General features: G+C 37.5%; 1 protein-coding gene across 2 annotated transcripts in view; it reads left to right on the forward strand.

Moving 5' to 3' along the window:
- The first annotated feature begins 2,320 nt into the window (after positions 1-2,320).
- The window catches only part of BBOX1 (gamma-butyrobetaine hydroxylase 1), a 59,625-nt gene continuing 44,680 nt past the window's right edge, over positions 2,321-17,265 (forward strand). Inside the window, exons 1-3 of one of the 2 annotated variants that reach the window (XM_045825399.1) lie at positions 2,321-2,345; positions 11,823-12,076; positions 13,251-13,365. In XM_045825399.1, coding sequence (XP_045681355.1) covers positions 11,858-12,076; positions 13,251-13,365 — 334 coding nt within the window. In that variant the 5' untranslated portion in view covers positions 2,321-2,345; positions 11,823-11,857. Of the gene's footprint in view, positions 2,346-11,819; positions 12,077-13,250; positions 13,366-17,265 lie in introns of both variants that reach the window. The other variant, XM_045825400.1, reaches the window with a different exon arrangement.

Genomic DNA, 17,265 nt, shown 5'->3' on the forward strand with positions numbered 1-17,265 from the left:
GGGAGGGAACACCCACCAACCAGGACACAGATAAAGAATTGCTGGGAAGCTAGGAAAATCTATATACTGCAACTTTTATAAGATTAACCTTTTCCCCTGAATTCCAAACCCTACCCTTTTATTCTCCTAATAAAAAGGTCTGCTTGAGATGAGATATTAAGATGGTTTTCTAGGGTACATAACCTGCTGTCTTCTTAGACTGCTGGCATCTGAATAAAGTATCCATTAAGATTCAATCCTTGTCTCTACTTATTGGTTCTGGTAGTGACAGGCAGGATGAATGCTGAGTTTTCTGGTTTCAGCTTCTCACATTCAAAAGTAGGATTTGTTTGTCTGTTGTTTGTTTCCAAAGTGGGAATTAATTCTTTATGTGCATGTTGTTAAACTTTAACTCTTGACAGATTTGTTTGTTGTTTTTGTTTTGTTTTATTCATCTTTTAGAAACCATGGATATGCAACATGTTTTTTTTCAACAATTTTCTTAAAACTTGAACAGAATTTACCACATTTATTCTAATAGTTATTAAGCACAAGGTGTTAAATAAAAATTAGTTGAGTGTATTGTTTTCTTTTTTTAAAGATTTTATTTATTTTTATTAGAGAGCGAGAAAGAGAGAGAAAAACATCAATGTATGGCTGCCTCTCACATGCCCCCAGCTGGGGACCAGTCATGTGTCTTGACTGGGAATTGAACCAGTGACTCTTTGGTTTGCAGGCTGGCACTCAATCCACTGGGCCACACTAGCTAGGACTTGTTGAGTATATTTTTATTACATCATCAGAATTTTTAGAATATAATTAGTTGATTGCTACTGACATACCTGTAAACTCAGTTACTGTGGGTTTAAAAAGCTAAGAGTGTTTATGAAAGCATTCCACATGCACACACCCTCCTGCTCTACGTGGGAAACAACAGCTTTGGTTATTGTCACTGGACACTGGGTGTCAGTACTTTGACCTAGACTGGAGGGAAGAAGGAAAAAGATGGAGGAAGGGACCACAGGAAGGAACCAAATTTAAATTTTACTGTGAAAGGAGCTGAGGGAGGAGAATGTTTGAGGGAGGAGGAGACACCACATTCTTGGAAGGGGGAGTTGTCAGGACAACAAACCAGTAGGGGAGGTCACCTGAGAGTTGGGCTGCACTTTCTTTCTCTATGGCTAGCTCTTTTGTTCTTGTCTGAGTCTCATAGCTGTGAATGTCCTTCAGGCAAGAAGCAACAAGTTGCTGGCTGAGGCACTTCTGGAGGTGGTCGGTGGAAGGCAGAGGGCTTATGCTCCTCTTTGCTAGATTCTCTCTGCCACCTGCAAAGTTTCTATTAATGGGATCTGGACCCAGTCAGGAACAAGGACTTAATACTTGTCTACCAGCCCTCTCTCCCCACTCTGCACTGGGCACTTCCCATTTGAAAGCCTGGCTGCCAGGCTCTGGGTCCCTGGCATACTGCTCACTCTGGCCTTTCCCTTTTGTTGCCCTAAGGACTGTGCGTTGTGAGTCAAGTCACTGGGCAATGTGTTCAGAAAAGTCCAATGCTCTTTGGCAGCTACGGCTCATTCCAGACAATGTGGCAGAGAAAGGAGGGCATCAGGCTCAGGGGGACCCATTCTGGCCTTCCTACCAGCTCCCCTTCCCTGACAACTAATCATACTCCTTCTGAAGGGGCTCATATGGAATATTCTATGGCCAGGTAGATGCCACCTCTCCTCTTGCTCAGGTGAGGGCTGGTAGCTCCTCCCTGTTAAATACACATCTCAATGCCTTTCTTCCAAGTAAGTTTTGCAATAATAGAGCTGTCACTGTGAACAGGTGGGACAGGAGTGAAAGAGATCCTTCACCTGCTTCTGTTGCTACTGCTGGCTCAAGGACAGGAGACAAAGACAGGTGAGACCTGCTTTTCTTTCTATCAGGAAAGATTCTAAGCTAAGGCCATGCTTTTCATTGAGTCCTGGGGTTTTGTGGTTTTGGACACTTAAGTAGTGAAAGTTTTTTCTTTCTAACTGCTTTCCCTCTAGGCCATAAAAGTTCTTTCCTTCTTCCTTTCTATTTTATTTTAAATCTCCCAGCTCCTTTCAGGAGTTGCTGCACCTTTAGATTGTGACATCCTTCCTCATTTGCAAATCTTAGCTGTGTCTGGGGGCAGGGCTGCAGTAGAGCTGCCAGGAGCAGAACAAAAGGTTTCCAAGTAATAGCACCACATCAGACACAGGGAAACAGAGGGCAGATCAATCTGGGATGTGCTGGGCACCAGGAGGCTCCCTTCTCAAGGACATTTAGGATCGAAGCTGACATTTTCTTTCCTTCATATACTTCACGTGGTTTGGCGCCTAAAGCACATTTGAGAACAGGTATGATTGAGTTCCATTTTTTTTATTTAAAGAGCTTGTAGATTCAGGTCTATGGATTGGGGTGGGGGAACATCCAATAAGAAATCCAGTCACATGAATCTCATAGCCATGTGCGCTGCATGGGGATGGTCCAGCAGGCATTTGGAATAGACTTGACTTTGGAATGCAGTTGATCTGATTGCTTCTTGGCAGTTTCTCCTTCCCAATTATGTTTGGCGTAGTCTAGCAGTCAAATTACTTTGCAGTCCCTAAGGTGATCCAGAAAGCATACACAGGGGACAGAGAGAATACTGTCTAAAAAGCAGACTGGATGGTGGGGCATGGAGGGAGGGTTCTGATTGGAAATGTTTGTTGAATTATCTACAACCCAGTCCAAAGAAAGGTGACTGCATATTAGACCTTGGCCCTTTGTTAAGCCCAAAAAGCTGGATGTAACTAGCATCTTTAGAATTCTGGTCAAAAAGTTATTGTGCAGCCTTTCAATTGCTTTGTTCCCTGAATGCCATTCAAGAAGAGATATGATAGGTATTTTGCATTAGTGTCATTGAAAATATAAAATTTCTCATAATGAATATATATGCTGTCTCACAGATTTAGCAATCTTCTTAAAATCTAGCATCAGGACTCTGCATTACATCGGTAAACGAATGCCTTGAAAATTTGAGTTCCAATCTGAATGTAGTAATTCTGCCAGAGTGAAGCTCAGGTTTTTCCTTTTTACAGTTTAGGAAGGAAGTGTTTGCATAAAATTTGACACTTCAAGCAAGATATCAAGTAGAATGGTGAACTGCTCAAGAGACTGGACTGGTTCTTCTAATGACTTTATGGAACTAATTATTCACCTGAGAATATATGCCTGAATTATTAAGTAGCTCAGCCCCTTATTAAGTTTAAAAAATAAAACAGTTTCTCATTGGAAGGGCCTTATATAGAAAGTCTAATGAATGGAATGTGTCTGTATTCAAGCAATATTAAAGTTCAGACACCACTAATACAGTGTGGTCAACCTCTACCCTACCAAATGGAAATTAGTTGAGTTTTATGATTTAAAGGTTAAAATAGAAAAGAATAGTAATATTTTTAAGTCTTTGTGGTACAATGACTAAGAAACAACTTTCCATCCTCTCCCTCTAATGATGAAAAGAAGTATGGTGAGGTTCACTAAAAACCAACAATCTGGAGATTTTAGCTACTATTTTGATAGTACATTTTGGTGAAATAAAATTATTGCCTGGAAAACCATTCATCCATAGACTCTCCATGATGCAGTACTATGCAGTAACCAAGAATTCCTATTTCCTCTGCTTTCAAGTCAATTACTTCACCTCTCTAAGCTCAAGATTACCTATAAAACGGAAGTGATGGTACCAATCTCATAGGGTTGTCAGGAAGATTAAATAATATTGTTATATATTGTATTGCAGGAAACACTAGCAGAGTGGCTAAAACAGTAAGTGCTGAATAAATGGCTTTATATATACACCTTATATGCATACACTGATATAATATGCACATTTCTTACATTTTGATCATTTTTTGATTCTACCACTTAGAAGCAGGATCATTTTTCTGATCCTATCATCCTCAAACACAGTAGAGTATCCTGCTATACAGTAGTAGGTCTGATGACTTACTTAAGGAAGGAAAAAGGAAAATTTTAAGTATATTTTATTGATTATGCTATCACAGTTGTCCCAATATTTTTCTCCCCTTTATCCCCCTCTGCTCTGCACCCCTCCACCCTCCAGCACACCCCCTGCCTTAGTTCTAGTCCATGGGTCATACATATAAGGTCTTTGGATTCTCCATGTCCTTTATTTTACTCTTAACATCCTCCTGTCTATTTTGTACCTACCATTTATGCTTCTCATTCCCTGTACCTTTTTCCCATTCTCTTCCTCCCCCTCCCCACTGATAACCCTCCATGTGACCTCCATTTCTGTGATTCTTTTCCTTTTCTAGTTGTGCACTTAGTTTTTGTTTCTTAGGTTCAATTGTTGATAGTTGTGAGTTTGTTGTCATTTTACTGTCCATAGTTTTTGATGTCCTTCTTTTTCTTAAATAAGTCCCTTTAACATTTCATAAAATAAGGGCTTGGTAATGATCAACTCCTTTAACTTGACCTTATCTGGGAAGTACTTTATCTGCCCTTCCATTCTAAATGATAGCTTGGCTGGATAGAGTAATATCGGATGTAGGTCCTTGCCTTTCATGACTTCGAATACTTCTTTCCAGCCCCTTCTTGCCTGCAAGATTTCTTCTGAGAAGTCAGCTGATAGTCTTATGGGCACCCCTCTGTAGGGAACTGTCTCTTTTTCTTGTGCTGCTTTTAGGATTCTCTCCTTATCTTTAATCTTGGATATCTTTATTATTATCTGTCTTGGTGTGCTTCTTCTTGGGTCTAACTTCCTTGGGACACTCTGAGCTTCCTGAAAATCTATTTCTTCACGATTCTGGGAAAGTTTTCCAATAAATTTTCAATTTCTTGCTCTTCGTCTTCTTCTATGGCACCCCTATTATTTGGGTGTTAGAATGTTTAAAGTTGTCCCAGAGGTTCATCAGCCTCTCCTCATTTTTTGAATTATCGTTTCTTTATTCTGTTCTGATTCAATGTTTATTTCTTCCTTCTGTTCCAAATCCTTGATTTAAATGCTGGTTTCCTTCCCTTCACTGTTAGTTTCCTGTGTATTTTCCTTTATTTCACTTCATATAGTCTTTGTTTCTTCCTTCATTTTGCAACCAAAGTCAGTCATTTCTGTGAGCATCCTGATTACCAGTGTTTTGAACTCTGCATCTGATAGGTTGTCTATCTCCTCATTGCTTAGTTCTTTGTTTTGGAATTTTGATCTGTTCTTTCATTTGGACCATATTTCTTTGTCTTGGAACACCTATTACCGTATAAGTGGTGGAGTCTTAAGTATTCACCAGGGCAGGGCAACCCACTTCGCTCTACATTGTGGCACTTCAGTCTGAACGAATGTTTCTTTAACTTCTTGGTTGTCAGACTTCCATACAGTTCGATTTTCTAGCAGTTCTAGTTGTTTTTGTTTTTAAGTTGGTTGTTATCCTTCTTTTGGTTGTGTGAGGGAGAGAAGTGTTTCTGCCTCTGCCTCCATCTTGTCTTGAACTGCCATGTTAATTATTTGGGAAAAAGGAAATTTAACTGATATTGACAACTAGATACTGACATTTGATAACATGAGTTCACTCTGTTCTTGTCTTCCACTAAAAAAACAGTCAAGAATAACAACCTTTTCTTTTCAGTGGTGAGTAATCTAGTAAATGAATCAACCTTCACAGGTGTATATTGTTTTTCTCCATCAATTTTAATTATGTGCACAGTCACTATAAAGTTTCTGAATCAACTTCCTGAGAATCCCATTTGAAAGCTATGATTCAAATTAATTGTAATTAGCATTTGTGAAATTTTTCACTCTCTTTTCTTAAAATTACAAAATATCCCCTTTATATGTGCACACTGGACTGCCAAACCTGTTTTGGGACAACCTCTCCCACTCACAAGTGGTGTGGGCTTGGATAAATCACACCCAACATCTCTGAGCTTCTGTTTTCCTTGCCCTGAACCAAACTTTCAGAACTGCTTGCTTGACTTTCCAAACAGTGTTGGAGAAACCAGCAGACAAACTTACAATCCATCAAAATATTTAAAAGATCAAAAAAGATAAAAACCACACCCATTGCTGAAGTAGGATAATCACTAAAGCAAACAATTTGGTTTTGCCAAACAGGAGATCCAAACAAACTCCTATAACTTTGAAGGTGAAAAATAGGGTGAGTTAGGAAGGAATACACAAACACACACTGCCCTTCAAGTGATGGGATGAAATTAAAAGAGCTCTATCCCTTTGGATAGGAATCTCCACCAATCCAAGCTCTGCTTTTCAGATGAGAAAGGGATTGTTAACAGTAGAAATGACCTGCCAAGTGTCTTTATAGAACTCAAACAGTTTGCTTCAGCAACACCCATGTCTTTCCAGTTCTTCCATACTCTCTTGCCTAGGGCAACCTCCCATCAGCCACCAGCCTCAGAGTGCCACCTGTCTTACAATATCCTCCTAAGGATATCCATCAGTCAGGCAAGTTGGGGGAAAGAGTTTCAGGTTACCCTGATGTCTGGGAAAGTGATTTTCCCTCTCCAATTAAAAAATGCTGGGTAGAAGGAGGAGAAAAAACAAAAAAAGGAAGAAGAAAAGAGAGACAGAAAGCTTAAAGTGGACATTTGGGTCATCACTACCATTCATTGGTGCAGATGTGTGTAGATGTGAGCACTTCAACAGTGAGTAGTAGGTAGGCATGCTGCCATCTCTAAGTACAGAAAACAGCATTTTTTGTAGTGAAAAATGCACTCGTCAAATAAAGTGTCCATTAAGAATTAATGTATCTCATTTATTTTTTAATATATAATCTGTATTATATTTTCTCCATTACCATTTGGTCCCCTTATACCCCCTTCCTCCAGCAATTGCCTATTGTCCATGTCCATGAGTCCTTTCTCTTTTTTGCTCAATCCTTGATTTCAAGTTTTAGAAAAACTCTTCCAAACAATTTCAAACCCATTAATGAACACAAATAATGACAATGAGTTGAGTTCAGAATATATGCCAACACACATGGAATTGGGATGATAAACATAAATAAGAAGAATTTTTTCTTAATTGTCTCACTCTCTTGGAGAATTTAAGATGGCTTTTACTATCATCTGTATGTTAATCTCCTCTAACCTCTTCCTTTGCTGCTCATTTGAGTAATTGCAGTAGATTTTTCATTGAGTTGTAATGAAGAGTCAACGAGTTAATGTACATGAAGCACTTAGAAGAGTGAGTGGCATGAAAAGGCATTCAGTAAATGTAAATTATTACTTCTACTTACTGTTATTGTAACACTACTATCAATATAATTAAGACAAATATTCTTATTTTAGAATCAAACCAGTTGCTCTTTCATAATTCATAAGATCTCATAAAGTTACCACTATTCTTTAGAACTCACAAGGTAAAAAAAAAATCAAAAACCTTTTAGATATTCTTTACTCTTTCTCTAGAGAAAGTACTAGTTTTTCTGGTTTTTATAGTAGAAATATTATATCTGTGCCATCTTGTATAATTTGGAGCCCCCTCATTTGAAAGACAAATGTAAACTGGAAAGATGCAGAATCTAGATGTCACATCTTAGGAAAAATAGTCTGAAAAATTAGTAGATTTAGAGAAAAGAGAGAATGAAGGGGATATGATTATAGCCTACAATAACAGAAAAATCAAGCCAGGACCAATTTGTAAATATATTTTTTAATTTTATTTTTTAAGTACAGTTTACATTTAATATTATTTTGTAATAGTTTGAGGCTTACAACCTAGTGGATAGACAATCATACGCTTTACAGTGTGTTCCCCCAATATTCCCAGTACCCAACTGGCACCATGCATAGTTATCAAAATATTATTAACTATTCTTCTATGTTGTACTTTACATTCCTTGGCTATTTTGTAAAATGTACTTTAAAAGTTAAATATAGTCTCAGTGTTAAGTAGATGAGCTTGAAAGCTGTATGTGTTTATTTTGTGTATGTTAGTATTTTGAGATATTTGTTGCCTTTCATTCTTGGCAAGTAATTTTAGCAAGTGATTAATCCATCAGTTTATAAATAGATTAAATAACAAAGAGGATAACAAGACAAACAAAATAAGATATATGTAAATATTTTTCCTGCTTCTATTCTGCCTCTGGATGCTCCTTCATTCCTGTTGATATTTATTTGCTGTGAAACCAGAATCTTTCCTATCTCTCTATGTGCTTTCCACTCACTGAAAAAGCACAGTCTTGCATGACAAGAAATCCTGGTATATCCACATGCCTGGTAAACACAGCCACGTGTTCATAGGGCTGTGCATGTAAACAGTTGCATTCTGTATTGCATTTCTTGATCAGCTTTAAAATAACAGATTATAATTGCTCTTTTTAAGCAAGCTCAGAAAAATAATTGTTTTATTCTAGAATCAGGGAACAAAGTCAATCTCTTTCATAAACAGTTTTTAATAAAAGAGCCAAAAAAGTTATGAAGACAAAAACTGAGGAATGATTTCAAATACAACTTTGCACATCTCCCTCTTTCTCCTTCTACACTGCCACTCCCACTGTTCTCATTTATTCTGAACCTGGTTACTACAAAAAATAAATAAAAATCTCCAAACAATTTCTAGAATTCTAGTGTGGCTACCTGCTCCTTAGAGACTAGAACATTGTCAGAATCATGTCCCTTGTCAATCTTCTGCCTGAAAGAAATGTTTAAAATTTTCCACTTATAACAGAATTAAGCCCAGACTCCTTTGTCTGTAGTTCTTCTTGAGCTGGTAACAGCACACCTTTTAATTTCTTTTCATCTGTATTCTCTCTCATAGGCCTTCTGCCCCAGTTAAACCATGTTTTTATTTGGTTTAGCTGAAGCAAAGGCATATTTTAGCTGGAGTTTGAAAGTACGTTCAAGCTCCATATTTTCAAATCTTAGTTCCTTGGCTCATTCTGCCTCCTCTCCTTGGAAACACCTTGCACATTTTTTCTGTTTTTGATCCAATCTATTTGTATCCAGAAAAAATGTCATATAAAGGTTTATATATGTAAGGAGTTTATTTTTTCCTTGGGTAAAAACAAGTCCAGACGTGACTGTCCAGTACTGGTAATATGACTTCACAGAACCAAGAAGAGTCCAGGTTACTTTTAGATTTTAACCTTCTGCTTCTTGCCTCATGTTTACAAAATGACTGCTCCATTGCCAATACCACATCTACATTCCAGGCAGGAAGAAGGAAAACATCATGTGGCAATTGAGTCCACTTATTTAAAAAAATGTTTCCATCCAGAAACTTCCAAATATATTTCATTGGCCAATATTATATCACACACTAATCTTAGCTACAAGAGAAGCCATGAAATATAGCTAAGAACTAGTTGCATGCTTGCACTGAAGAATGAAGAAGAAAAATAATAGGAGATCAATAGCCATTCAGCAACATCAATCACAGATCCTTTAAGACTTCTTCAAATAGCCATTTCTCTAAGCAACTGTCCTGGAGCCTCTCAGACAAAAAAAAATGTCATTTGTGCCCAGTCTTATTTTTGGTTGACTTTCATAATTATCTCACTGTTCCCTGAGGTCTGGAACTTCACGGTAGTCTTTGCACCCTCTCGTGCAGCAGGCAGAAATAAGATACTTAGTAGATACCTGAATAAGTTTAACCTTGTATATGAGTAGGAAAAAGAGAGCTATTTTCTGTTTTTAACTATGGTTATATCCCACTGTAGCAAAAGCATGACTTAGATAACTTGGTCAAGGACAGGCAACCTACCACCAGATATGGCTTATGGCCTATTTTTCCACAGCCCCTGAGGTAAGAATAGTTTTTCCATTCTTATAGTGTTTGGAAAAATAAAACAAGAATATGCAATAGAGACTGTCTGTAGCCTGCAAATGCTGAATTAGGCACTATCTGCCCTTTTACAAAGAGTTGCCAACCCTTGATTGAGATAAAAATTTACTACACTTTCCATTCTGTCCATGTGTGTCATGCGCTATTTAATGAGTAGTTATAGTATCCCAGACTTACTGGAATCATCACTGTCTTTTGAAACCATTTACACGAGAAAACCTGCCAGCCTCCCCTTCTATCAGGAAAGCTAACTTCACTACTCATTCCACAGAGAAACTGATATTTGGACTTACTGAGGGCCTCTTTTTGAATCTATGAGATAAACACCCAAGTTTGACTAAATTATATTTTTGATAATTTTTAGTCAGTAATAATACTCTCCTGTTGCTATATAAATTATGAAGAGAAAATAGAATCCTGAAAAGTCACTGGTTCAATTCGGGCCAAGGCACATGCCTGGATTGTGGGTTCAATCCCCTCTCAGAGTGCATTTGAGAGGCAACCCACCAGTGTTCTCTCTGACATCCCTGTTTCTCTCCCTCTTTCAAAAAAAAATAAAATCTAAAAAAAAGAGAGAGAGGGGAGAAAAAATAGATAGGAGTTTCCAAGTAGGAATAAGCATGAATCCCAATGAATTGCATTTTCTTTTCACCGTTAGATAACTTTAGAGGGAGTTAGCTAAATGAAGAAAGCAGTCTTTTTTTTGTCTCGGCTCTGCTTCATAACCTGACTACATTATCCAAGCTAATGGTTGGAGGAAAGGCATGCAGAACAACCACCTAAAAGCTGTTTTATTTTAATGTTGAGGAAAGTATTTTTAAAGATGTTTAAAGCTTTCCTATTTATAAGCTCAAGAAAGACAGGGAGCTATTTCATCTCTCTTGTCACTGAACCCTCCATTGACAACTGCAATGTCTGGTACATGGAAGATACTTGTTCTAGTCACTGTGTGTGTGTGTGTGTGTGTGTGTGTGTGTGTGTGTGTGTGTGTGTCTGCCTCTCCTTCATCCCAAGACAATAAAGTTTTATGCTCATTGCCACACGTAACCTCCTATTAATGATGAGCTAATTATTATGTGAAAGAAACAAAGAAGTTCATGTATTATGTTCTAGGACTCTAGAAACAAAATTTATGTGGGAGAAAGTGAGATTTGGAACACTGATATGATTTCTCAAGGTCAAACTCATAGTCATGATTGAAATTGGAGTCAACACCAAGGTGCTCTGTCCACAGCACCACGGTGCCTCTATTTCGCTTGATTTCCTTTTCTGTCAGTGCTGCACATTCTTAATTTGGTGGATTTCTTAATAAAAAGAAGTGATGCATTCCCAAGTAAACGCATGAAAGTATTCAGTAAAGGGTTAGAGTAAACTAACCAAAATATCAAGTCACACTCTGTTAAAACAGAAAATCTCAGGGAACAAACCAGCAAGTTCCTTGCAGAGCCTAGGAGCTTTTATATTACTTTGAGAAAATGGACTGTATAAGTAAAAAAAAAGGTGATTCAGTAGAAGCAGTACAATGTACTGGATTGCAGTACCTTTTAAAATTTAAAAATTGTGTTAGTATTCTTCTCATTAAAACAAGTTTACTAATTTTGTACCATAGAAACATTTTTTTTCAAGAGGCATGTGCAATTGGGCATCAGTTAAAATAGTACAAGTATGATTGTTAGGCTTCTAATTTGCAGAGCATTTTTCTCCTTTAAAAGTTTTCATACAAATATAAAAGTACACATGTCATTGGTTGTGAACTTATTATCTAACATGTCTGTGAGAAAAACAAGGAATTCTTTTCATTTGGAACTTGACTCAGCACATTTATCTCACTGACTCTTAGTTACTGTGTTTCTGTTTACAGCCTATGAAATACTCTCACCAGAACAAAGGTCCCAGCATTGAGAAATCAAACTTTGAACTCGGGCAGTTGAGCAATAGCGAAAGCCAGAGTCCACCTGAACTGTTTGCACTCTTAGAGGTCAAGTTTAGACCCAATGTGCCTGGGATTCCTTTTAACACTGATTTGTCACAGCAGGAGGCTGACGAGATTTGCCTGCAAGGACCAGAAACATGCACTGTGCCATCCAGAAAGCAGAAGTGCTGGATGGGGCTCATCTGATGCAGATTCTCTGGCATGATGGCACAGAGTCCTTTTACCCCGCCGTGTGGCTGAGGGACAACTGCCAGTGCCCCCACTGCTACCTGGATTCTGCAAAAGCACGGAAATTTCTCGTGGAATCTCTTGATGTGAACATTGGTATTAAAGACGTGTCATTTGACAGAAAAAGGGTAATTACCTCTAAATTATCTCCATTTCTCCCTTCTCTCCTAAGATAAATAAAGGTGTTAGTCTCCAATAATTTATAATGAATTTTTTCATTTGATTGTATATATTACCAGGTTTGCATAGTGCTTGGTACAAAGTAAGCCTGCTCAGTAAATAGAAGATTCTGTTATTATCGCTACCATTTTTATTACTGCTACTATTTTTAATAAAATCTACAGTGTTACTCCTTATTCCTTCAGTGAGGGACAGCTTTGAAGATACAAACTATTTCTATAAAAAAAGAATGCTTCTGGGCCTCAGTTTACTCATCTGTAAGACAGCTATTCCACCAGAATTTGTTCAGAGAGCTGAAATGAGGAGGATTCACTGAGATAATATGGGTAAAAGTGTTTAACATAGTGTCTAGCATATAATAAGTGGTCAAATTGGTGAGTAAATGTACAAGGTTTATTCCAGAGGTCCCAAAAGCATAGCTCTCAAAACCACAAACTACATGTGGCCACCGTTTTGTGTTTCTTCCTTCCAAATTTATTAGCATAGTTACAGAAAAGCAAATGTGACCAACCAGTCACCCTCTTCCCATTCTTGTCTTCATCTCCACTTGAGGAGGTACTCCCAGGGTTCACCGCTTGGTAGCTGTGTGACCATAGAAATAGCATTTACTTACATTCCTCACCTGAAGTAATGTGAGTGATAGTAGTACCTTCTCCCTAGCGTTGCATGAGGACTGATGAGGTATGTTTGTAGTGCTCTTATTACAGTATGCACTCAAAATGGTGTTACTTTTGTGCTATTATTTTTATCTGCATGATCACATCACTACTATTTCTGACATTCTGGGCAGGAACATTAAGTGATATCTAACTTCAAGTCATCACAGAAAGTTTGGAAACCACAGACTTAGAGAATATAGAACAAGAATGTCAGATCTAGCCAGGATTTATTTCTTGTGTGATATTTAAGGGGCCTCGGAACTCAGAGGGATCTCCTTGGCTTTCAGCATCCTTGTTTTCCAGAAGTTTATTCTATGCTTGTGTGTGCATAGGCAAAAAAAGACAAAAGAAATGAATTCCCTGATTATCTTAAATAACATTAAGAAATAGGGCAACAGTGAAGAACTGAAGTATATGGAAGCATAATATACATGTAGGTGATACTTGCTTTCTGTGTTATCAGGTTCTTATCACATGGCCAAATGAACATTACAGTGAATTTGAAGCTGATTGGCTGAAGAAAAGATGCTTTTCACAGCACGCCAGGGAAAAGCTCCAAAGGGAATTGTTTTTTCCAGGTAACCTTCCCATGGTCTTCAATGTCTAAACTTGTACAGTAAGAAATTTTCTCAAAAGCCAATTCAAACCCTTGTGCTTTCATTATAATATTATGGTGATTTATATGATGAACATGTGGAATGTTCAATGGTTTGCCAATACAGATCATTTGGAGAGTGATGAAAAGAAATATAGATCAGTTCTAGACATTCTAAAGAGACAGGAAGGAAAGAAATACAACAAACATGTATCTTTCTCATATACTGTGAAACCTGGCACACCACAAACAATCCAAAAGTGATCGCTGCAAAACTGTGAAACAAACCAGAGTTGCCCTTCTTAATAATTTTACCTAAGTCCAGAATAACACCAAGTCAGCTAAGCAGAAATTCCTATCCTGGTATCCACAGATAAAATTATGCTGTCCATGGAGCCCATGAAGTCACGTACAGCATTGTGTATATATGAGAGTATGCACACATGTATGAGTGTGCACAGCAAATTGGCTTGGGGAGAGTTTATATGGGTCTCAAGAGAATCTGTCATCACATAAATGTTCATAGAATCTGCAACAAATGGATTTGAAAGACAAAAAGCCTTTATTCTTGAGCAGAGATGAAATAAACTAAATATTTCATATAGATAGAAAGCTCTTTTTAAAAGTACAACTTTTTAGGAGATGCACAATAATTACGACTTAAGCAGTGGCACTGGAGAGAAGTAGAAAGTGTTAATAATTTACTCTCTGTGTATTCTGAAGATTTGTATCATAAGATTATGCAGGTCAAAGGCAAATTCTAAAAACATGGTGATTTTTACGTATTTACTAGAATCTTGACTTCTACAAACACACTAATAAGGCAAGTTTCCCTAAACTTTCTTACCCACTATCAACCAGAAATACTGAACTTCTGCCTCTTCGAACCTTGCTGAATTTGTAACTCCTCTCTGGGAATTCTGGGCCATATCCCAAGATAGCAATATTACCTTACTCCTTTCAATACTGAAATCCTCAGATATATGTGGTAACTCTCCATGATTTTAAATGCTAGGCTTTAAACAGTTTACTGGATACGGAGATGTTATCAATTAGTCATCTCGAACCGCACACCTTCCCCTGGGCCTGTGGTTATCAACGGGATATGATAGTGCCCCCTTCCAGTTGAATCATAGGCCAGTCTTGTCAAGAACCAGCCTCTTTTATTCCTTAGTCTCACCATTCTGACAACTGACAAGATTTTCTTCTAGTGCTTTCTGTCTAAACCACCAGGAATCCATTTTCCTCCTTATCTAGCCCAGCCTGCTGGTAGAACCTTCGTGGGTACCCAGGAAAGTATATATTTCCTACTTTCCCAAGTGAGTGCATTGCTGGATACTTCAAGAGGTCCCCAGTTACACAACTGAGGAGTGACTGGGTCACATAGCAGAATCACTAATGTATTATTATTTTTTATTTATTTTACATTTCTTCTGGTACTCAAAATATTTTTCTTTAACCCTGCCTGAATTTAGTAATCCTGTGGGATTTTACTTTAATTTCCTGTGGACTCTTCTCTTCATTATTTCAGGAAATAAAAGAAACTTTTGTATTATTACAGCTTAAGCTTCTAAGCATTGTAAAAGGATACAGCCCCCGCCCCCTGCATGAATATTTCTTGAAGAGTGCAGTTTATAGCTTACATTTCTCAATACTATCAGGCAGTAGCAAAATGGAAACGATACTATACTTAGTTAAGTAGTGGAAAAAACTGGTCACACTGACAGACTGCAACCATGAATAATGTAAGGAGAACTGGCTGCTTTAGGCACTGGAAAATATTTTAATGGTTTAAAACAAGATCAGGTTTTTAAAATATATTCTCAAGCTGTGCAGTTGGTGGGTTAAAGACGAAATTAATGGGCCATTTTGGAATATTGCTTCTATGGCTGTTTGCCTGTAGAATCTGACACCTATTCCACTGCGCTCGCGTATTTTCAAATATTTGTTCTCCAGAATATGTAAACAAGCTCAGTTACGTTTGTGAAAGCATTTTGTTTTGTTTTTAGTCCTCAGGGGCAATTCTTCCTCTTCTGTTCTTTCCTTAGAGTGAGGAAAAGCCTTTTAAAATCTGGCATCAAGATGTAGACTTTCCCTTGATCTTCCCTTGGCACTAGATGTTGAACTCGAACCTGACAAGACAAATGATAAGCAGCCAGAAGAAGCTCGGTCGTGGGAAAGACACAGCCAGAAGGAAGATTTGGACAATAATCATTCCCTCATAATTTTCTGTTTAGTGGCACATAGATGGGGCCCCTATTTTGTGCTGGAGCCTCTTTAAGGAACTACCAAGTTTAAAAAAGACATGGGTTCCATCCTCGAGGGTTTATCAAGTCTAGGAGGATACACTAGCTGTGAAAACAAATATGTATAATGCATTATTTTAAGTCCATTACGACATGCGTAGCTGGTTAATCATAACATAAAGGAAGGAATCTGAAGAGATAAGGAACTGGTCCTCGGAAGGAAGGTCATGATTGAGCTAGGTTTTGAAGAATCAGTTTGTCGGGCAAAGGTAGAAAGTCAGGAAATCTTCAACAGAGGAAAAAGCCTGTGGAAAATCCTGGAAGTGTGAAATAGCAGGGTAGGCTTGGGAAACTGCAATTTGTTTAGTGCTGCTAAAGTTAAAATTGTCAGGCCACAGAGAAGAAGGAAGGGGCCAAACCATCAAGTCGCTTTAGGGTCCGACTAAGAGTCTCAGTCCTAAACCCTTAGATAAGGAAGTTTCCTCAACATAGAATTCAAGCATGTTCTGTTCCATTAGTTCTCAGGTTTATTCTATAAGGCCAGAGAAATTAATTTAAGATCTTTATAAATTTAATGAGAAGATTGCTTTGGGGTTGGTTTGATTTTTTTTGGAACATGTTTTATGTTTTCAGAGTTGTATATGCATTTTGACCAAATGCATATCATTATTCAAAATCCATACCAGTTTGCAAATGTCTCCTCAGCTTCGTTTTTCTCTTGTTGCATTTCTCCCCTCTCCATTGTACACCTTTGGTTCTTGATTTGTGTTCATTTTACAAAAGACAGTGAAGTCATTGGATCTACATTGTAGGAAGGTCTTGGTCTGGTCATCTGTGTTGAAGGGACTGGTGTGACGAGTGACCGGGAGCAGAGTGACCATAATGTGGCCTAAAAATGATCCCGTGAAAGAACTGAGAGCCTAAACTGGGGAAGCAGCACAGACGGTGGGGTTAGAATTTGTACTCAAGAGAAACATATAATGACCTGCAGGATAGGAGGTTGGTGGTCCTGTTCTTTAAACTCTACCAACTTAAAAATGGATTGATGAAAACCAACACATGTACGTGTCCAAATATATGGATGAAAGTGGAAAACTTACTAGCACATTCAAAATATGAAGATTTTTATGTAATCATATTTTAGCTTCCATGTGAAACTGACATAATTGCACACTTATTTTTGTGACTAACTTTAATATGCAAAATTCCCATAACATAATTGATAGGACTGAAATGGAAAAAAATTAATACACAAATAATGCACAATATGAGGTTGTGCATATTATATATATAAATATATATATAATATATATCTAAATATATATTATAATATATATTATAAATATATATATATAAATATAATATATATATAAATATAAATATATATATATATCTAAAAATCTGTTTTTTTAAATTAACACCCAGTATCAGAATGAATGCTTATTCTATCTCTTTCAAATGTTACTGAAATATTTGCATATTATTCCCTGACTTTAGTAATATTTGTTACTGCAAACAGAAACTTAAACATTTGTAATTTTAAGCAGATTTTTTTCCCATGGAGGTAGTCTGCTCAGTTTTTCTCAGCAGTCCAGAGACTGAGTACATTCCATAGTCAGAAAAGAACATTTCTTCTC

Source organism: Phyllostomus hastatus, unplaced genomic scaffold (assembly GCF_019186645.2).
Source record: "Phyllostomus hastatus isolate PE091 unplaced genomic scaffold, TTU_PhHast_1.1 phas_scaffold_585, whole genome shotgun sequence".
Lineage (NCBI taxonomy): Eukaryota > Metazoa > Chordata > Mammalia > Chiroptera > Phyllostomidae > Phyllostomus > Phyllostomus hastatus.